Genomic DNA, 22,816 nt, shown 5'->3' on the forward strand with positions numbered 1-22,816 from the left:
CAAGTTTGCAGATGACACTAAACTGAGAGGCGTGGTAGATACACTGGAGGGTAGGGATAGGATACAGGGGGACCTAGACAAATTAGAGGATTGGGCCAAAATAAATAAATAAATAAATAAATAAATAAAACCTGACGAGGTTCAACAAGGACAAGTGCAGAGTCCTGCACTTAGGATGGAAGAATCCCATGCACTGCTACAGACTAGGGACCGAATGGCTAGGTAGCAGTTCTGCAGAAAAGGACCTAGGGGTCACAGTGGACGAGAAGCTGGATATGAGTCAACAGTGTGCTCTTGTTACCAAGAAGGCTAACGGCATTTTGGGCTGTATAAGTAGGGGCATTGCCAGCAGATCGAGGGACGTGATCGTTCCCCTCTATTCGACATTGGTGAGGCCTCATCTGGAGTATTGTGTCCAGTTTTGGGCCCCACACTACAAGAAGGATGTGGAAAAATTGGAAAGAGTCCAGCAGAGAGCAACAAAAATGATTAGGGGGCTGGAGAACATGACTTATGAGGAGAGGCTGAGGGAACTGGGATTGTTTAGTCTCCAGAAGAGAAGAATGAGGGGGGATTTGATAGCTGCTTTCAACTACCTGAAGGAGAGTTCCAAAGAGGATGGAGCTCAGCTGGTCTCAGTGGTGGCAGATGACAGAACAAGGAGCAATGGTCTCAAGTTGCAGTGGGGGAGGTCTAGGTTGGATATTAGGAAACACTATGTCACTAGGAGGGCGGTGAAGCACTGGAAGGGGTTACCTAGGGAAGTGCTGGAATCTCCTTCCTTGGAGGTTTTTAAGGCCCGGCTTGACAAAGCCCTGGCTGAGATGATTTAGTTGGGAATTGGTCCTGCTTTGAGCAGGGGGTTGGACTAGATGACCTCCTGAGGTCCCTTCCAACCCTGATATTCTATGACTCACAGCTTTGCCTGCGAATCTCAGCATCTTCAACTCCTAGCTGTAAGTGGGTCCCCTGTGTGTGGGGTTCGGGGTAGGGGTGGGGACAGGCAGCTCAGATGTGCCTACCTTTAAGATACAATACAGGCACAGTACAGTATTTGCTTTTTTTTTTTTTTTTTTAGTCTCCACTGTTGCCCGACTGGTTATGTCCAGTTTCACATGGTGTCTGGTTGACCGGTCAGTCTGTAACTGTGGTGTTCGTATCTTTGAGGTTTTACTGTACGCCAAGAGGAGAGCTTCTCTTGTCGGCATAGTTAATCCATCTCCACGAGAGGCAGTACCTATGTCAATGTGGGATGCCCTCCCACTGACGTAGCGCTGTCTACACCAGGGGTTAAAACAGCAGAGCCAGGAATAGAACCCAAATCCTTCCATGTATCAATCCATTATCTTTCCACAAGACCATGCTACCTTTCCCTCCTAATTGCAACAGAGCAAATCCTGCTGGCCAAACTAGTCTAGGATGGCAAGCAAGCCAGGAAGTACAAGACTTAGATTGCGCTATGTGCACCAGAGGTGAGTAGGGTTTCTTCTACAAGAACAAATTTGGAAGACAAGATATAAACAAAGTTAGATATTGGAAAGGGATGTATTGAGACATACCTGGAGCTAAGAACGGATTCAATGACGGAACAGGCTGTGGTGGCTTAGACACCAATGAATCCAAATTCACCAAAGCTGCATTGGGCCCCAAGAAAGACTCTGGGGTTTTCCGAGCTGCACTTTGTTTGCTTGATGTCATGTTCGTGGACTGAGAATCAAAGAGATCAGGACTTGTTGTACCACTATGCTGGGATGACAAAGTGGAACCGGACTCGGCTGTAACAAAAAGTCAAGAACAATCTGTTAGGTTTACAATGCTAAATGCTACAATTTACTAAAACCAGTTATCTGTCTGTTCACTATGTATTATAATCATGCAAAAAAAAGTCTGATGAAGGAAGCAAGTGATTTCATTCTACCACTAAAAATATACTCTTAAATCTGATTTTATACTATAATTTTGTTTAAATTGCCCAGTATGTTTTACACTTTTAGCAGGTTGTTAAATATATTAAGTCCTAAGTGTAGAACAGTAGAATTACAACTGCAGTGTAATATAAATAAAGCTTCTACACAACTGACCTTGATATCCTCCTTTAGTGTGCTGTGATACAGACACGAATGAATAGCCTCTAGGGAGAAGATATTCATGAGCATCAGAACTGTGGCCTCTGAACTATCATCTTGGTATATTTGTTCATTCAGTGTTAGCCATTCATCAATTAACAGATTTCTTTTAAAAAAAGAGGGACTTGGGCCAACATTGAGCTATGTCACCAATCTTACAGAAGGTGCCCCTTATAAAGAGGTACATAGTCACAAAGCATTTACATTTTTGAAGTCTAGCAGTTTCATTTTCATTAGGTGAAATACAAACTTCCACAAAAGTGAACTTTCAGTTATTCTTTCCCTATTGTTGAATACAAGTGTTTGCATGTCTATCTGACAAACCATCACTCAAGTTACTTTGTCTCCTTGCCTCCTACCATGGCCTTTACCCAGTCACCCGAAACTCAGGCTGAAGATATGGTTTAGTTAAGCAGAAGTTATTGGGCTCAATACAGGGGTAACACGATGAAGTTGTATGGCCTGTGCTACCTGGAGGTCAGACTACACGATGGTAACAACTGGATTTTATTGTTACACTAGCTATAAAAATGGCAACAAGTTTTAAGTACTCCCCAGTTTGAACTTATCCACTGTGAAAGGTGGATTTTGTTTCTGTCATAAAAAGATTAAACAGTTGGTTTAAAAAACTAAGATTACCAAAAAAACTGCCTGTTTGCCAAGTATTCATTTGATCCGTACCTGTTTTTTTGGAATTTCGAAGGTTGTCAAATTCAGAGAAGTCATCTTTAACTGTACCATTCAAATTACTGAAAAGGTCGAACGATGTGCTTCCTGTTCAGGAGAACAAACGACACCTGTCATTAATAGATCTTCAACTGCATTATGTCCAGTGCTATTAAAAGCAATTTCGAAACCACTCACATTACTTGAGAAACATTTCCCTCTGTGTCCTATCATGGCCATTAAGGTTCAGCTGGGGTGCTTCTGCTGTCATTACCCCAGACCAAACTCTTTATGACTAGTAGCAGTGCATTTTCAGTATTTGGCCCTCACCTACAGTATAATCTTCCTCTGACTTTTCAGTATGGAGGGCCTTCAAGGCACATGTAGTTATGTGTCTTTAGGTGCAGTGGAGATGGTCAGTGATTTTACTGCCCAATATAGAAGGTAGCATATATATTAACCAGCTGTGCAATCAAGTGGTGCATCCAGATGCTGTGGTGACGGGCATCACAAATTCCATGTAGTACTGGAATTAGAAGCATGGATAGAAGCCAGTGATAACAAGCAAAATGGAATGTAAGTGTGGCCATACTTGATTCCCAAATTCAGCTTCTTGTTTCACAGATTAAAGGGACTGGGAGGGCAACAGAAAAGATGTGCTCAGTACCTGGCGTAGATAAGGCGCTAGAGTGCTAAGCAAAGGGGAGCCTAGCTTTACTCTGCAATCAGTGAAGAAGACACATTCACTAGATGTGGAAACACCTTTAGCAAAAAGGAAGGGAAAAAAACCTAAGTAAATAAAGAGTAATCATATTACCCCAAACCTAACAGGGTTGGAATTTGAAAGTCACTTTTTAAACAGTCAGTTAGCATTAAGCTTCATTACATTTTGAATCATTACAATGACACTTCGAGGCAATTAACTCACAGAAATAAAACATGAAGACAGAATGCAAGTAAAGATTCTGTATTGCAAATGTTATTTATCTCCAGCAAAAGAGGAAGTTATAAAATACCTTTAGTCTCATGAATTTTACAGAATCATTTCTAAAACATTCCGTTTTCCTTTGCCCATAAAAAGCTAGATTAGACACGATCTTGACATCATTCCACACTACACATCCTTAGTTCATTATAAAATGTACAGAGATGAATGATTGCAAAGAATTCATTTGGCACAGAAAGTCATGGCACCAATCCAAAACCACCCTGCTATTATGGTTATTGGGAGCAGTAAGAGTCACAAGGCATACGGCAAGGAGTTGCAGCAGCATCTTCTGCACTTCATTACATAAGAAGATACAGAGGGAGTGTTTCAAAGGCAGGTAAGCACCAAACTCCCATTTGCGCCTTTGAAAACCTCCTCCTCAGAACACCAGATGCTAATCAAACTCTGAACAGTTTACATCTACAGAGACATCTTTCTGCACAGCAAGTCACCACATTGAAAATGTCAGTAGCTTTGAAGCTTTCAAATTGTTTTAATACTCTGTTTTTTGGAAATTACATGTTTAGCTAATTAAAGAGAGGGCCAATGGCAGCAGGGCAGTCACAGGTGCATGGCTGAACTGGGTGGCAGGTGTACATAAAGTAAAGACTGGAGAGGATGTGGAAAGGAGTCTGGAGAAAAGACCACACAAATGCAATGCTCTGTCTCAAAATAATGGCACTGAACTGTCTGTTCTAAAGTCTGTGATATACTCCTGAGGGCATTCCGTGCCAAACAATTAAAAATTCTGCACACAATATTTTAGAATTCTGCAAATTTTGTCAAATGAATGTGGAGACTCCAGCATGGCATTGGGGAGCACAGGCCACTTGCTGCACAGAGGTGGGAGATCACTGTGCAGCTTCGCCCTGGGACACGGACTCAGCGGTGAGGCTGCAACCAACCCTTACACAGCACAAGGCCTGGGCCTGACCCAGAAACACCCCAGGGCCCTGCCCCGCCATGCCAGATGCACCAGGTGTGGGCAGGCAGGCTCAGCAAGGCAGGATCCAAGTGCAGAGGGGCTTAGTGTGGGGGGAATCCAGGTGTGGGTTGAGAGGATTCTGTGTAGGCCAATCTGGGTGTGGGCGGCTCAGTGGGTGATCCGGGTGCAGGGGTGCATCTGGATGCACCTGGGCTTTTTGGTGGATTCTGGGTCCAAAGGTAATGGGATTCTGCAGGGGGGGGGTCCAGGTGAAGGTGGTTGGGGCTCAGCGGAGGGGGGGGGAAGGAGGGCTGGGTGTGGGAGGCTCAGTGGGGGGTGTCCAGATGGTGGGGGACTGGGGCTTAGTGGGGTTGGGATCCAAGTGCAGTAGGATGGGGTTCTGGGTCGGGGGGAGGGGGAAGACTTGGCAGGCAGGTCAGAGTATGAGGGGATCCGGATGCACAGAGATTGGACGGATGGGGGAGCAACTCCCTGTATAGCGACCCCTCCCCCTGCAACTGAGGAGTGATGGGTGCAGGAAGCAGGGGGGGTGGAGAGGAAGGAGGAGTTTGCAGAGCTTCCTACAGCCAGGGGAGAAATCTGGGGGTGGGTCTGACCCAGCCCTGGATGCTGTGCAGGGGAAGAGGAAGTCCCGTCTCCCCCAGCCCAGCCGGAAATAGCAGCTGAGCCTGGCACAGGGTAGGAGCCACCAGCAGTGTCTTCCCCAGTCCCGCCCCCACCCCACAATGATTTACCTCTCTGCCGGCTGCCCTGGGCACCCAAAACATACTGCTGTGACGGGTCATATGACCACTTTTGTGGTTTCCCTTTGCTTCCGTGTCAAAAAGTCATTTTTCTGCAGGGAAACAAAGAAATCTGCGGGGGATATAAATTCTGCGCATGCGCAGCGGTGAAGAATTCCCCCAGGAGTAATTATAGGTCTTATTTACTTTGAAATCCAGTACTGCAAGTCCTTCAGTGCAACTGTTTCTTTTACCTGCTCCATTTAGCAATTACCCACATCTCACCTTAAATCAGTCAATGAAGAGAGGCTGAAAAAATAACTCCCCTTAGTACAAAACAAACAAAAACCTTTAAAGGCATGCACACTTACACCACAGGTTCAGTACAGTCTATTTACTGGAAAAAGATGTCAAACGTAAACAGTCTCTTACCAGAAGTGGAAATAGGTTTGTTTGCAGCTGCTGGTCCCCACGGATCTACGGTAGCTTTTGTTGCTACAGAGGATGACTGAGAAGGAGCCCACGGGTCTACATTTTTGGAGAGAGACTGAGTAGTGGATCCAGTTGGTGCTCCCCATGGATCAACAGAAGTAGCTGGCTTGGCACCTGCAACAAGAGACAGTTGAACCACAGATCAGACAAAGTCACTTTGAAAAGCTTTTCTAGGAAATTAATTGTATTAAGTTATAAACACTACCCCTGCAAAGTAAGCACTAAGAGAAAATTGTGAAAAATTAGATGCTGCGTTACATCAATTTTGCCATGCTATATGTACAGACAACTAATTTCTGTGGAAGTCTCTTGAATAAAAATAAGCTCCCACTTGAAGATTTAATTAAACTTGCAGCAATTTGCTTTCATGGCAAACTGTCATTCACCATGGCACAGAGTTATTGTTCAGATTGAAAGTGACATATTAAATCACAGGTTACATTTAAAATAAAACTCAAGGGAAAAATCGTTTCTATAAGCCATTATCTAAAAGAAACCAAGAACTCAATGTAAAAACTCAAAGCGTTCAGGGAAAATCCTACTGAAAGGCTTAAAATGAGCCATTTTAGAACTCTCTCCTGTTTCCACCATACTTTAATTTTGTAAAACAAATCCTTCAACTTTCTCTGAGCTACAATTTTTCTTCCCCATTTGTGATCATTATTCCTGCCATAGGTCTTCTCTAAATTGTCCCCATCTGTTTCCAAATCATCCTCTCTGTTCTTTTCCCTATTTTAATGACTACTATTGGCTGTAATTATCCAACACCGTCAATACATATCCCTTCTCTAAGGTTTTATTCGTATGATCTGCAAGTTCAGGGCTCTTATTATTAATGAAGGATACCTATACAGCATGTCTGATCCATCCTATTTCAGTACATTATGATTCAAGCCTGATTCTTCACTCCCACAGAACAAACCCCCCCAAATTATTTATATTTCAGTAAAGCCTAAAGACCCCAACCAGGGGTTGAATCAAAGACAGAGTCCCTGCCCTAAAGAGGTTATGATCTGACAAAACAGACACAAACAACAAAATAGCAGCGTGTCCAAAGCAAAGTCAGATTTCTTGCTAGTTTCATCCTCACATGAACCCCTTTCCCTGCCAACCTCCCTTGTGATCAAATGCCAGTCAAACTTCTTCACAATCTTTGCTCAGCCCAAGTGTCCTCCTTCCAGCCTCCCCCACCATCATATGAAAACACTCAGGCTCAAATGCAGGCCCCACTGAAGAAGCCAAACTTGGGACTTCAGAGAGGCCGGGGCTTCACCCGCAGTTGAGGGCTACACTCTACAGCTCTACTGTACCAGGAAAGCACTTCTAACGTACACGTAGCTTATACCAGCAAAACTGCACTTTTATCAGCATAGCTTATTCCAGTCCTCTCCCCAAAAGAGAAATAAGCTATATTGGCAAAAGTAGTTTTGCTGCTATAATTGTGTCTGCATTGGAGGTTTTTGCTCTATGCTATGTTGGTCAATCTCGTCAAATGCCTGACTGACAGAGCTATGCCAGCAGAAGTCTGTAGTGTGAACCTGGCCTCAGACTCATTCTAGGAGGCAAAAACCCAAACTGCCAAAAGTCTGAAAGGCCTGCTCTTGGCTGCGTCCCCTCCCCCATAACAGGGGGTGGGGGGGGGGGGGAAGTGGGAGATTCTGCTCAACCCTAGAAAGAGCAGTATTTCCCCACCACCACCATCACCTCCCTCCTCCCACAATCTCACTTGCCCAGATCCAGTACTTGCTGCAGACCTCCTACCTGTCTGCAACAAGCAGTAGCAATCAGAAAGAGCATCCCCAGTGCTACCTTTGGTGTTTCCTTTTGGAGAGGCATTACTATAGTGCCACACAGGTTTTAACAACGTTCTCTGAAAGTGTATACAAGCATCACAAAGAGAGCAGTATTTACGATGCAGCCACCTACTCAACAGAAGCACTTCGGTACCTAGGAATCATCTTTATAGTCTGAAGATTCCAAGGAGCCTCTCTAATGAAGCAACACTTGGCAGCAAATGTATCAGATACGTGCCTGCACTCAGCATGCCAGTGTGCGAACGGGAACCCCAAACCAAGAAAATTCTACTTACCAGCCCAAAATAAGAAAAGCAAGTAATTTTGCCTTTATAGCACATATCCACATAACCCTTTAAAGTGATCAATTATTTCCAAGTTAGAATGTGGGTTCACATACACCCTTTTTCAGAAAACTAGATTTCAACAGAGACCAAGATATAGTTGGCAACAGGAAATACAAGTATAAAAAAGAAACGAATGCTTTAATACAAGAACAGGACAGAGCCACTCTTGTAGTAGACAGCTGTATCACCTTGGTTCACCTTGCTGTTTCAGTTTACAACCAAATCTTCAGTTTAAAGAACAGCACCATGAAAGCCAACTAGGAAACTAGGAGATAAGCATACTAGCACGAGTTCCGATTTGCAGAGTCGTTAGCTCACTTTCATCAACAGGTGGCATCTTTTTGTTCCATCTACAGAACAGGAAATGCTGACAGGCTCTATTTGAATACGGCTACTCTCATTCCAGCATACACACTTCCTTCATCTGCATTGTGTGTTGAGTTACGATTGATGATCCCATGCAAGAAATGCTAATGACACTATTCCGGATAAACGGAAGCTTTCAAAAATGTCTTTTGTTCTTTCATAAGATAGATCGCAAAATTAGAACAGTTGTAGCTAAGAGCATTTAGGAAGATACCTTCCCCCACCTCCCTTCCCTCTATTGAAATGTCAAAGCACAGCTAGGCAGGATTAGAATCCTCTATTTTAATGAGTCACTGTTTTACTAGCAGTCAAGATTCATAAACCTGACATCTTCAAGACTATCCTTGGGAGCCAAGTAGCTGGAAAGCAAGAACAGAGAGTTGTTGTACATGGCATTAATAAAGTTGGGAGCCAAGGACAGGAAACTCAACAGCTGCACTAATACCATCCGTTGACAAGTTTTTGCTTGTATTTTCCCCATAAAAAAAATAAAAACAGTCTCAAAACCCCAGAACTCTGATTGACCTTTTCTAATCTCATGTTTTAGTGCTCATCATAGATGAAGATGCAAACTCTGTTTAAAACAAAAGAATGACCCAGTGGCTAAGCAGCTGCACACAGTGCTAAAATGAGAAGACATCAATGCTTCAATACTAAACGCTCTCCAACTGATCTACAGGTTGCAAGGTACACTATTGCTATCGGAACTTCCTGATCATAGGGAAGGGAAGAATGAGGAGAAAAGGAAGTGATTTTTCCTACCTGTCAATCAGGTTTTGTCTACCATCATTGAGGTCATATAACCTTCTGTGGGATCTTGATCACTATGGCAGGATAGGAAGGGGAGACTTTGGCCAACAGGGATATCCTGGGGGGGTTGGGAGGGGGGGAGGTTCATATGGAATCTAGCCAACTGAAGAATCTATACATGGGACCATAATCCCTATAAGGTTCACAAGGACCTGGACCAAGGTTTCCCAAGGAGCTGATGGACTCCTGAATGAAGCATTTCCTTCAACTTATCTTACCTCTCTTCTGAGGCACTGTTGTATGGTGTCCATTTGATCCCCCAGGCACAAAATTAACTAGTGGTATCCAGCCCCTGTTCCAGATGATCACGACTTGTACCCATATGTTTGAAAGATCTGTTGGTTAATTCACCACCACCCTGGTCAGGGGGCCCTGATCAGCAAGATAACTATGAAGGGATAAACATGAACTTCCTCATGCCTGAGTGCCCCTATCAGGACTACCAGAATCTTGACAGATAGCCCTTTTTCCATGAGCGTGAGCCAGACTTGTCCTGCTTTGCCCCTTTCGATTTTTAATTGTGTTTCTTAGGAGTCCTGTGTCTCACATAAGCCAAGGAATAAGAGGGATGGTCTTTTCACCTTTTTTTTTTTTTTTTTTAATTTACAATGGCACTGGGCATTGCCTTTTTTCCCTATCCCCAGTAGCTGAGTCTTCTGGGTCGCATTCAGAATGAGATAGGACAGTGCTGGCTTTTTAGGGAGTCTTGGTATTTTTGCTTTTATTTTGTTGGCATTTAGAATCATAGAAGATCAGGGTTGGAAGGAACCTCAGGAGGTCATCTAGTCCAACCCCCTGCTCAAAGCAGGACCAATCCCCAACTAAATCATCCCAACCAGGGCTTTGTCAAGCCTGACCTTAAAAAACTCCAAGGAAGGAGATTCCACCACCACCTTAGGTAACCCATTCCAGTGCTTCCCCACCCTTGTAGTGAAAAAGGTTTTCCTAATATCCAACCTAAACCTCCCCCGCTGCAACTTGAGACTGTTATTCCTTGTTCTGTCATCTGCTACCACTGAGAACAGTCTAGATCCATCCTCTTGGGAACCCCCTTTCAGGTAGTTGAAAGCAGCTATCAAATCCCCCCTCATTCTTCTCTTCTGCAGACTAAATAACCCCAGTCGCCTCAACCTCTCCTCATAAGTCATGTGCTCCAGCCCTCTAATCATTTTTGTTGCCCTCTGCTGGACTCTCTCCAATTTCTCCACATCCTTTTTGTAGTGTAGGGCCCTAAACTGGACACAGTATTCCAGATGAGGCCTCACCAATGCCAAATAGAGGGGAAATGATCATGTCCCTCGATCTGCTGGCAATGCTCCTACTTATACAGCTCAAAATGTCATTAGCCTTCTTGGCAACAAGGGCACACTGTTGACTCATATCCAGCTTCTCGTCCACTGTAGTCCCCAGGTCCTTTTCCGCAGAACTGCTGCCTAGCCATTCGGTCCCTAGTCTGTAGCAGTGCATGGGATTCTTCCGTCCTAAGTGCAGGATTCTACACTTGTCCTTGTTGAACCTCATCAGATTTCTTTTGGACCAATCCTCAAATTTGTCTAGGTCCCTCTGTATCCTATCCCTACCCTCCAGCATATCTACCACTCCTCCCAGTTTAGTGTCATCTGCAAACTTGCTGAGGGTGCAATCCACGCCATCCTCCAGATCATTAATGAAGATATTGAACAAAACCGGCCCCAGGACCGACCCTTGGGACACTCCACTTGATACCGGCTGCCAACTAGACATGCCAAGTAGACTTCAGGGTCTACTGTCTTGTCCTAATGGAGACAGAGGGGCTTGAGGCCTGTAAGCAGGGGATCTGGAGAAAGGAGGGACTCTAGCCCATGAATGGAGATGCCAGAAGTTAGAACTCAGACCTTTGGTTTCAGGTTGGAGAAAAAAGCCAACAGATTTTGTAGGTGGCTGCAGGTGGTAGACCATCTGAATAAGAGCCAGCTGAGTAAAATATTTGGTTAACGGCGGATATTGGAAGAACAGAAGTAGGTGTATAATGGCAGAAGGGGATACCTAACATGTCTCTTACTAGTACTTGGGATTTTTGATGGGTTTGAGCTGTTTAGTTCCCAGTTGGTCTGAGAAGCAGAGGGAGTGGAATAGACAGCGGGTTAGGACTGCAGCCAGGAGCAGTGGCTGTTAGGACGTGGCCCTCAGCAGTTTTACATCCTTTCACAAATTATCTGCTTTCTTCATGCCCAGGGGAAAGAGGATGAAGGACAGGAGCACCTATAGCTGACTCTCCTAGATCTCTGAGCTAGACTAATTTGGTTCCTGCCCGAGTCATTCCTGGCTGGATTGAAACCACCTAGATGTCCCTGGCTGCAGATTACAGAAAATGCAGAGGCCCCCCATCAATGCATTCAGTGATGAGGGATTTCAAAAGAAGCAATCCTTGGCCTTTCCCTGCTTTCAGGGCTTTTCTGCCATTCCCACACATCTCTGTATTTCTGAACCTCGGCGAACAAATCCCATCCAGAAAGCTTCTAGGAAATACATCCTCCACCCAACTACATAGCTCAGCAAATCAACCCAGATGACATGCGTCAGAAATTCAACTAGTAATTTTTGAGGGTCATTTGTTTTAATTAATTCCCCCCCCCTCAATGTTCTATAGAATGGAATCCTGTAAACAACTGCCTGCAGCTGAGGAGACAGAACTAAGCTGTCAGGCACTTCAAGGAAAGGAGAAGCTTCTCGCTGCCCATGTTGTCTGCATCTGTCCCCAAAGATGAAGAGGTTTGAAGACTGACTAAGGGCTGTGAACTTTCTGATATAAAAGAACAACTCTGGACAGCGTGTGTCTCTATGGGCCTTAAAAGCAGATTGCCAAATAGGCCTTGCAAATCCAAAAGGACTTTGCTGGGAGGCAGTAAAAAGAATAGGGAAGACACCCAGAAAATTAAATATGTAGTCCTCTAACATGTGCCGGTTTGGATCGTCCATATCAAATACATATGCATTTGGATTTAGCACTCAAGTCAAGAAATCTTCAGTGTTTCATAAAGGATTAAAATTAAAATAGATTTAAAGTTAGATTTCACCCAGTATAGTTTTGTTGATAAAAAATAACTAATTTAGACAATTTAACTGATTTACTATTCACTGTATGTCAGTATAAACACACTTTTTCATTAAGAACAGTAATAACACATTGTAATTCACTGCTAGTGGATTGCTAATTATAGCAACCTGACTCGGATGCCTGTCACTGCCTAATATAGTTTCTTAATCTATGATGCTGAGCACAACTACAAGTCAGAGTCTGAGTATCTCCAACATGAGACAAGCAGTTTCCGCTGCCAAGGGAAAAATGGAAAATCAGTTACCACCTCCCTCCCTTTGGGGTATGAAGCCTCACTACAATGGCATAAAATCAAACTAAATGGATTAAAATTTCCATTACAGTTTTCTCTTGATGAAATAAGCTAGCCAAAAAATTAACCACATTAGATCCAAATACTTACGTTATGGAGTATGTCAGTCTGCCCACGTATAGAAAATCTTGGACAGAGTCAGCACCATGAAAGTGTTTTTCAGCACTGCTTCTGGCAGTATTTATTCTTACCAAATGATTGCCATGGGTCAGAGGTGGTAGCTGTAGATGCAGATCCTCCCCAGGGGTCTGTTTGGTTTGCTCCAGCTGTGGGTCCCCAGGTTTCGGTTTTCTGAGGGGCTGGTGCTGATGAGGGCAGTGCATCCATGAGATCCAACAAAGTTGTGTGCTGTGGGGAAGAAATGTTTTTTAAGCTTTAATAAATAGGACTACACTACCCTGAAGTAACATGCCCATCATGTCACAAAGCAATATTTTGTTCTGTTACACACCCTCCTTGATCAGCTGCATGGTCTTTAACCTGCACGGATAAATCTTATCTACCACAACAAAATCCCAAAAGCATATACAGGCCCAGATTAAGCTAGATTGGACTGTATTTCATCATTCTGCAGCATAACCAGGAATTTCTTAATTGAAGGCACTACCTCCTTCTTTTTGGGGTTTTTAATTGTGTCTCTGCGACTCTCCTCCAGAGCCATCTGTAATCTCAGATCATCTCCGCGTCGGAGGCGCTCCTCCTGCAAAGGAAATCAACACCGTTGATACTGACTGTTGGGCTAAACTGTGCCTTTAAAATGGCGCAGTTTGCTCCCTCCATGTGCCTAGCCCGCTTGGCAGGCCAGTGCAGGGAGAAGGCCTGCTATAGCCTCAACTCTTGCCAGCCCCCTTTGGAGCAATTTGCACCAAGGAGGTGTGCAGTGGGTTACAAAGGACAGATTGTCCCTTGCATGTGATTTTTTTTTTTTTTTTTTTAATGGAGATATCCTAGCTCCTAGAACTGGAAGAGACCTTGAAAGGTCATCGAGTCCAGTCCCCTGCCTTCACTAGCAGGACCAAGTACTGATTTTGCCCCAGATCCCTAGAGTGGCCCCCTCAAGGATTGAACTCACAACCCTGGGTTTAGCAGGCCAATGCTCAAACCACTGAGCTAGCCCTCCCCCCAATGTGATGAAGGTTCTTTGGGTAGATCTCTCCACTTACGCACAAGCCAAAACAACCTGACCCTAGTTCACTAATCTTAAAGATGAGATCAATAAACCTATATACACAGTCCACTTGAAATCTTTGTTGAAAGCTTGTTTTCTTTATATCTTTCGCAGAATGAGTAAAACAAAGATGGCTTAAATAATGAACTAACAAAGACGAGGGAAAGTAAAGAAAGCAGATATTCCATCTTCAACCATTTCCCCTTTAAAACATTGAAGATTGAGACATCCGCTTTAACTTCAGATTTCCTGGCTTTTGTCAGTCTCTCTCAACATTTGATAGAATTGTTAGGTCTATAAGGAACCAGAGTAGTTCTTCTAGTGAACTCTGCACTTTTTTGTGGGATTCTAAAATCTCTAGGCTACCTCTAATATGTTTATGTCAAACTGACTTTATTTCAAATGATTTCAATTCCATCACCACTTTCTGAATTTTATCTTATTCCCCCAATAGTTATATCTTTTCTACTTTTAGTTTAAGTTCATTATTTCCAGCTTTACTGCTAAATGAGAAAAAAATCCTCTTCCTTATGGTGTGCTTTTGCAGACAGAAGGACTTTCTGCATAAACTGATGCTTGTTGTAAAAAGACTGAAAATCATTGTGGAAGTGCCTGGCATGATTCCATGATTACGGGTGAGTTTTGAATGTATAGCCGAGATGCAACCCCTTTGTTATGTATTAAGAATATAATATAATCTCCCCAATATTACAGCATTTACTGTGAATACAGAATGAATTTTCTGTGAAGTTACAAAAAATACAGTAGACTAACTTGAATTAAAATTAATTAAAAATGAGTGATTTAGGAAAATGAGCATTCCAGGTCAGACCATTTTTTCTTTTTCTTTTTTGTCCCAAATGATCTTAACAGAATAAAACGCTGTTCAATCTTAGTAGTTTATAGTTACAACTCACTGAAATTTTGTACACTTTTTTTTTAGGAATTCATCTTTTGTTGCAATAATTTTTCATAACTGAAAGTTCAGGAGGGACTGATGAATAATGTTCTTCCACAGAAGATGGCTCATTTCAAAATGGCTGCCATGTCTTATTCTCAATGGGTTTGAAGCCACAGCTGCCCTTGTCCAAAATGGCTATTGCTTCACATAGCTCCCCAACTGGAGTGAAGCCAAATTGCATTCATGGAAGCTGGTGTTCCCCTTTGCAGTTAGAGCATAGACAGGGAATGATTGTAATACACAGGAAACTCACCTGCTCTGCAACTTCTCTGCTCATTGCTAATGCAAGCTGCAGTTGGAGCTCTTCCTCGCCACTTGTCTGAGGTCGTGCTTGCTCTAGCTCTGAAGAGACTCGAGGGGATGTAGCTGTTGAAGGAACAGACGCATAGTGAATATAAGAGTATCTATGAAGCTTTATGAACCTCTTAACATGCCTGATTAAATTCACTCTTCACACTGTATTTCACTTCTATACAGCTGCTCTTGCAAGCCAAGAATTACAAATACTGGGCCTTATCCTGAGAGGTGCCAAGGACTCGCCATGCCCATTGACGTCAAACGAGAGTAGAACATGCTCAGCTTCCTGAAAGATCAGCCCCACTTCCATGATGGCAACAAACAAGACAAAAGAAGTTATAAAGAGAGACTTCTGGAAGAATTTGATAGCTTAGAGGAAAACTGTGCTTGAAAAACAAGGGATTAATTTATTAACAAGGAGTATCAAGAAATAATGAGTATCTGACTACAATGGCTGCTAGATATAATAATGCCACAGCAAATCAGAGCTTTAGAGATGGGGTCTCTGGTTTCATAAACCGTGTGGTTAATCATTCAAGAGATGTTTTTAGTACCTGTAACATGTACCAATATTACAGTACAGTAAGAGACTTTGCTGAGAGCTAGCCAGTATGTAGGTAAAAAGGGATACCACCCACATTTTTATAAGCTAATGCCCAATCTCAGTCTAGACACATAAGTAATCTATTCACACATACAGTTTATAAAAGTCTCTGCAAAAACATTTCATTCGAACAGATTGGTAATTAAAAAAAAGATTAAAAGTTTAGTATTAAGGAATATCTTAAAAGTAGGATGCAATATTTCATAAGAATCCTTGTTTAAAGAAAATGATAGCAGGTATAGATATTTGTATTGTAACTACTACAGAAGTCTTCATCTGAACATCAAGAATTTATCTGCTGAGAATTAGTTGCAAACCTATGTTGTTATGTCATTATACGGCAATGAAAAGCAATCAAAGATGAAAGACTACATGCTAAAAAAAATGTTTCTGTGTGTGTCAAAGCTGCCTTTTTACAATTGTAACATTTGTATTACAATAGCAACTAGACACGCCGATCAGGTTTGGAACTCCACTATGTTCACTGAACAGCTATTAACTAGCTTTAGTGCTCTGTCACGGATTATTCTGTGTATACTGAAACATTGTTTTACCAAGGCATGACAGTTGCTGTTTAGCATTTGAAATATGAATTGTGATCTTGCATAATCCACTAACATTTTATTTAAAAAAAAAGGTAAAAATTAATTTACATTGAAAGCTAGATTACCCAGGTACTAGGAAAAATGAATGTTTTTTCTAAATAGCACAGCTTGGTGTTTAAAAGTCAAATTGCTAAATGGTCATTTTAAACCCAGTTTTTAATCACCTTTTATAAGCGTATTACCCCCTCCACCTGATTCTAGCCAATAACATTTCCCGAATTGGTATAAATTTTGACTTTTCACCAACCCTTCTTTCTGGCTGGAAAGTCACCTTAGAGGAAGTCTGTGCTGCAAGGGAAAGTTAGCTCCAGAGCAACATGAGGCAGTTCCCTTTCCTCCCTACTCTTCGACTCAGCATGCCGTTTCCACTGCATCCCAAATCTAAAGGAGTGATGGATGAATTGAATACCTGAACTATATACCCTGACACTGTACTGATCCTTCGACTTCCAAACCAGTCAGCCAGGCCCACTACTTTGAATTCTAACCATATCGACATTATTTAACCATTGCAACCTCTGCCAATCTTACTACTTTCTCAGACCTCTTCTCCATATATCCAAGTTTTGTCTGCTTCAAAAGTACCCTTAACTCCCAAAAAACAAGGCCAAAAGAATCTTACACATGGGAAGAACCTCCAGTCTTCTACAGATCTTAGCATGCCAATCACTAATCGAGATCTCCACCTCTTCATTTACACATTTCAACACTCAGTTATATATGTACTCAGCTGAATTTCAGGGGAGTTGCATACTTACATCCCTACTTTTGGAGATAAGAACATAATTCCTCAAGATCACTGGTTTTCAACCCTTTTTCAGTCGCGGGTGCCTAAAAGGTTTCGAATGGAAGTGCAGACCTCTTTGGAAATCTTAGGCATAGTTTGCAGATCCCCAGGGGCCCATGGGCCACAGGTTGAAAACCAATGCTCTAGAAAGCCAAAAGATCTGAAGTGCTCTGAAAATATAAAAGGCTCCAAAATGTTGCCAAGTGAATGAATGGCAAAGGGGAAGCAAAAAAGATACTAAGTAAATAACCAGCTTCATTCTTAATCACAACGTCATTCTTGCTTTTTTCTTTAGCTCTCAGCTTCTGCCTTTTGATGTGTTGCCTGTGCTCTCTTTTGGTTCTCTGGGGATGCTTTGGTAAAGAAGCGAGTCATGCACTGCAACCTCTGCCTCTCTCAAGTTTATATTTGGGCTCTGTTAAATATAGCATGCCAAACAATTGCAGCTGCCACGGAAGTTCCTGACAAAAGAAGCAGTCCCATGGGCCTATCCTGTTAAGGGCTTTGCAGCCCGATACCAGTATCCTACCAGTGGCTTTGGTGACAAGCAGGGAAACCTGTGAGCAGCATTAGTGTAGTGTGTCGTCTTGAGAATTTTTTTTAAATGTAATACAAGGAAGTAAACTTCTAATACAATCACAGCTAGAGTGAATTACAACAGTCAGCCTCGAGTAGCTGGATACTGTCCCAGCAGGCACAGGGGAAATGGAGTGTTCTTGCTACCCAAAGATGGAAAGCCACTCTTGATGACCAACATCAGTACAGAGCCCAGCAAGGTTTGGCGGCACGCTATCTTGAACTTGGACAGCATCATATGCCCATGGATAGTCCTCAAAATGCTTCTCTTCTAACTAGCATCAGTCCAGCCTATCCTGTGATCATTTTAAACCAGCTGTTCCTCATCCAGGCTTTTATTTCCTTCATGTATCATGACAGACAGAAGACAGTTCTGTCTAGGCTGCAGGTAAAGGACAAAAAATGCTGAGTGCTGCTGATTTCATAGCCCTACATAGCTCATGTCTTGTCTTCTCACAACTGCCTCCAAAGGTGGAATATAGGTGTTAAACAGCAGCAGTGACAGGGGCATCAACACGGCTCTGGGATCCGAAGAAATGAATGTAGGCAGATTGTTAGTACAGGAAAGTGACAAGGAAAATACATTTTTTTTTCTCCATACTGCATAGACTATTAAACCCTTTCTACAGATGAAAGTATACTAGCAATGACTGCTGTCAGCAAGAATCTAGCTGGGCTTCCCTGAATATTGTGCACAATGATTTTTCCCCTCTACAAGAGTTCTTAATCTGTGCTATAGAATATTGGGGGGGGAGGAGCGGGAGCTGTTGCTAGCATGGCTTCAAAATTATGTGGATGGGGTTCATTACGTTAAACTCCTTTATTATTCTCCCCATTTCCCCTAGGAAAGGGATCCTTAGAGCTTGTGTTCGTAGTAATTCCAGCTTGTAGGGGCATACAAGTTGCAATATCCCAACTATTTCCACATTAAAAGCTTCAAGAATGAGTGGAAGAAATTCACTCAACTCTCCCCCTCCTCCCAGTTCCTCCTATCTCTGAAAAAATGTGCTAAAGAATGACAATCTTGCCTTATACCTCACTGTTCCCAATAGTGACCAGTATTCAGCAGTGCCAGGAACTGAACACAACTCTTAACAAGATTAAGCCATATAAAATGGCCTAAACATCTTTTAGAAGTTTCAGTAATTCAGCATATTTGCTTTTATTATTTTTAAATTAAAACTGCATTTTGGAGTTCCCGAAGTTATTTTGTTTAATTGAAATTCTCAGCTGTGCTTCCTATTAAACACGGATGAAAATTTAACATCTTTAATTAACCCATGTGAGGTGCTTATAATGGCCATCAGCACATTTTTCATCAAAGAATTAAAATAAAGTGCACCGGTGTTATTTCGTATTGACTTTTTTGTCCAGCAGCTCCACTTTTAAATTCCTGCATTATCAGAACTGTCCCTGTATATCAGCTGGTTACTGCAGAATATGTTTTAGTTGCAAGGATCCAATATAAAGGTTATTGCCTTAGTAACAGTATCTCTGCCACACAAAGAATCTCTTATACCAAAGCACATGACCATTAACTCAGATGTTTATGTAAGATGGAACTGAATAGATCAATTCTGACCTGTTAAGCTCTGCTTTGTTACTGCTTTGAGCATTTTCAGATTCAGGCATCTCTAGGCCACATGGAAACAACTGTGTGGGATATTTGCGGTTACAGTGATAAATGCCGTTGTCCTGCTTTCTCACCAAGTCTATCTACAGTATAAAGAAATAATTTCCAACTTCAGTTAATCACTAAAGCAGGATTCTGTTCTATCATCTGTCTTTATTACCAGCTATGACATCTTTCATACGTATTTACTGATTATTTATTATATTTTGGCTATACCTTTGGAGAACCCCAAAGGTTTCAGTTAATATATTAGAGTAAACAGACCGACCTACATTGATGTAAACAATAACACTGCTGACACTAGTAGAAAATCAGCCACAGCATAAAAATAGGTCTAGCATTTTCACCCAAATGCTTTCCAAAAATTGTAGTCCAAGTATCTCTATACCAAGCCATTTTATATGCTATGGGGAAAAGAGTCTGGTCTCTACCCTACTGCCCCAGGCACTCACTTCATGGTCTAGCTTGATTGTAAAGTCAATGCTATCTTCTGTGATAGGCATTGCTATGATGTGTAGATCATAAAAACTATCATGTAAAGAAAGGAGAAGGGGACTAATGCAAGACTAAAAATTGTATAATACCACCTGTGCATCATCCTACAAACGGACACCAACCCAGTAGTAACCATACACAGATACTGTATGCTAGTCTAATCAGACAGCAATCAGGTAAACAGAATAAAGAGGAAGTGATACTTCCAAAGAACCAAGATCTAATCTCTCCAACTATGAAATGTAGCATACAAACAGTACGTTCTACGAGTTAATTTATATTCCATGAGTCTATTGGTATAAAAGGGTATTTCAATGCCAGGAGGGGAATTATGGCACGTAATAAAGTAATGTGTGAAGAAGTCAGATTTACTGCACAGTGTCTTCATAATCAACTTTGGACGTTCTCATTCCAGTTAGTGATTGATAGGAGAATAACTGATTTTATGAGTTAACCTTGAAACTTCTCTCATTCAGTATTCAATTTAGTTTTTGATCACTAAAAAAAGATTCATCCACCAAATAGCTCAAACCTGAGACCAGTACACACCCGTCAGCCTTTTTTCAGTTACTGTGGCTCATGAAATACTAGCATCCTATCTTTTTTTGTAAAAATACACCTACACGGATACATAGATTTAAAGCGTCACTTCTCTGCTTTGCAAAAAAATAAATAGTTATCAGTTTCTCACAATGGACCGGATAACTTAAAGTGCATTTTGAAAATCATCTAATATTGAACAGATCCCTACAACTTGTTTCAATTAAGTAGTGATTTTTATATCAGTTCTTTAATCCCCCCTTAGCCATATCTTGAGAGAGGGGTTTAAAGCATTTATTGTTATTGAAAAGTTTGATTACAGTAACAATATTCATCTTTGTTTTTCGTTCTTGTGGTACACGAAGTAATATACAAGGGATAATTAAATCAAGTTGTCTGTTAGGCATCACTTTTTAAGACTACACACTACATAATGAGTGGGGTCCCACAGGGATCAGTTCTGGGTCCGGTTCTGTTCAAGATCTTCATCAATGATTTAGATAGTGGCAAACAGAGTACACTTATAAAGTTTGCAGACGATACCGAGGTAGGAAAGGTTGCAAGTGCTTTGGATGATAGAATTAAAATTCAAAATGATTTGGACAAACTGGAGAATGATCTGAAGTAAAAAAGATGAAATTCAATAAGGACAAATACAAAGTACTCCACTTTGGAAGGAACGATCAGTTGCACATACACAAAATGGGAAATGACTGCCTAGGAAGGAGTACTGTGGAAAGGGATCTGGGGGTCATAGTGGATCACAAGCTAAATATGAGTCAACAATGTAACACAGTTGCAAAAAAAAAGCGAACATCATTCTGGGATGTATTAGCAGGAGTGTTGTAAGCAAGACATGAGAAGTAATTCTTCTGCTCTACTCTGTGCTGATACAGCCTCAGTTGGAGTATTGTGTCCAGTTCTGGGCACCACATTTCAGGAGAGATGTGGACAAGTTGGAGAAAGCCCAGAGAAGAGCAACAAAAATGACTAAAGGTCTAGAAACATGACCTATGAGGGAAGATTGAAAAATTCGGGTTTGGCTGGGCTGAAGAAGAAAAGCCTGAGAGGGGACATGATAATAGTTTTCAAGAACATAAAAGGTTGCTACAAGGAGGAGGGAGAAAAATTGTTCTCCTTAATCTCTGAGGATAGGACAAGAAGCAATTGGCTTAAATTGCAGCAATGATGGTTTAGGTTGGACATTAGGAAAAAATTCCTGTCAGGGTTGTTAAGCACCGGAATAAATTGCCCAGGAAGGTTGTGGGATCTCCATCATTGCAGATTTTTAAGAGCAGGTTAGACAAACACCTGTCAGGGATGGTCTAGATCAGGGGTCAGCAACGTTCGGCACGCGGTTCGCCAGGATAAGCACCCTGGCGGGCCGGGCCAGGGTTATTTACCTGCTGACGCGGCAGGTTCGGCCGATCGCGGCCCCCACCAGCCACGGTTCAGTGACTTCCTCCTAAACGTCCTTTCAAGGATATTTCTCAATGGCTTGCAAAGTGAAAAGTTTACTCTTTCAATGTAGTTTGCTAGAGCTACACGCTCAGACCATATGAGAAGAAAGGATAATACGATAGACATGACTCATCTTCCTTTGAATGGTCTAAAGATGGAAACCAGGATTTTCCATGATCTTGTATTTATTTATTTATTTTAAAGCCTAAATTAATTCTACACTAACAGGGAAGACATTAAATTTCCCAGGGTTTGGTTTTTTTGCTCACAATGTAATACTCTGTGCCCCACCATACAATCTCCCACTCCCCTGGTAACAGACACCGCTGCTTTGAAATAGTTTCTGGTTCTCTGGTCATCTGTGGATGTTGCTTTGGTCTATTAAGTTGAAAGGTCTGCTCAATAAAATGCAACAAATTTGTCGTTTGAATTGTTTAAAAAATATTTTTAATACCCAGCAAAATGTTTGATGATTAGCATTAAAGTGTTGGGAGTGTTATAGCCAGAAGCTCCGGAACTTCCAAAACTTCCTTACTGGAGGAGCTCAATCAATCTTTGCTGCACAAGTGGTTCTGCAAATAAAGATGTGGAGCACTCGGGTGCACAAGTACAAGACAAATAACTATACACAGGACACTAATATTTTGTTTTGAAAGAATGACCTGAACATGGTTCTGCTATCTAGCACACAATACAATTCCTAAAACATTAAAGGAATAAGAATTCAGCAGGATACCTTCTCCTTCAGCATGAATATAGCAAAAGGAAGTTTGAACGTCTGGTACCTGGTTTAGTATGGCAAATAAAAATGTTTAAATATACCAACTAATGTATCATTTGCTGAAGAATAGAACCAAGACATTATTAACATACCATGGTGAGGATCAGTTCAATAAATCAATTAAAGTTAAGAGCCATGATACTTCATCTTAATCTCCTAGCCAAGTATGGTTCAATTACATTAGTACTCTGAAGGGAGACCTCAAAAGAAAACCTAATATCCTAGTGACACAATAAAGATATTCTTCTTTCAGAGTCAATACT

At 41.8% G+C, this 22,816-nt stretch overlaps 1 protein-coding gene across 6 annotated transcripts in view; it reads right to left on the bottom strand.

The window, feature by feature from the left end:
• EPN2 (epsin 2) overlaps positions 1 to 22,816 on the bottom strand; it is a 58,429-nt gene that overhangs the window by 6,521 nt on the left and 29,092 nt on the right. For 2 of the 6 annotated variants that reach the window (XM_034783295.1, XM_034783294.1), the window contains exons 3-8: positions 15,028 to 15,140; positions 13,253 to 13,345; positions 12,837 to 12,993; positions 5,881 to 6,054; positions 2,808 to 2,900; positions 1,560 to 1,775 (exon numbers count right to left, since the gene is read on the bottom strand). In XM_034783295.1, the coding sequence (XP_034639186.1) occupies positions 1,560 to 1,775; positions 2,808 to 2,900; positions 5,881 to 6,054; positions 12,837 to 12,993; positions 13,253 to 13,345; positions 15,028 to 15,140 (846 nt within the window). Of the gene's footprint in view, positions 1 to 1,559; positions 1,780 to 2,807; positions 2,901 to 3,459; positions 3,555 to 5,880; positions 6,055 to 12,836; positions 12,994 to 13,252; positions 13,346 to 15,027; positions 15,141 to 17,038; positions 17,214 to 22,816 lie in introns of those variants that run through there. The other 4 variants (XM_034783298.1, XR_004647370.1, XR_004647371.1 and 1 more) reach the window with 4 other exon arrangements.

The sequence above is a fragment of the Trachemys scripta genome, chromosome 10 (assembly GCF_013100865.1).
Source record: "Trachemys scripta elegans isolate TJP31775 chromosome 10, CAS_Tse_1.0, whole genome shotgun sequence".
In the NCBI taxonomy this organism is placed as follows: Eukaryota; Metazoa; Chordata; order Testudines; family Emydidae; genus Trachemys; species Trachemys scripta.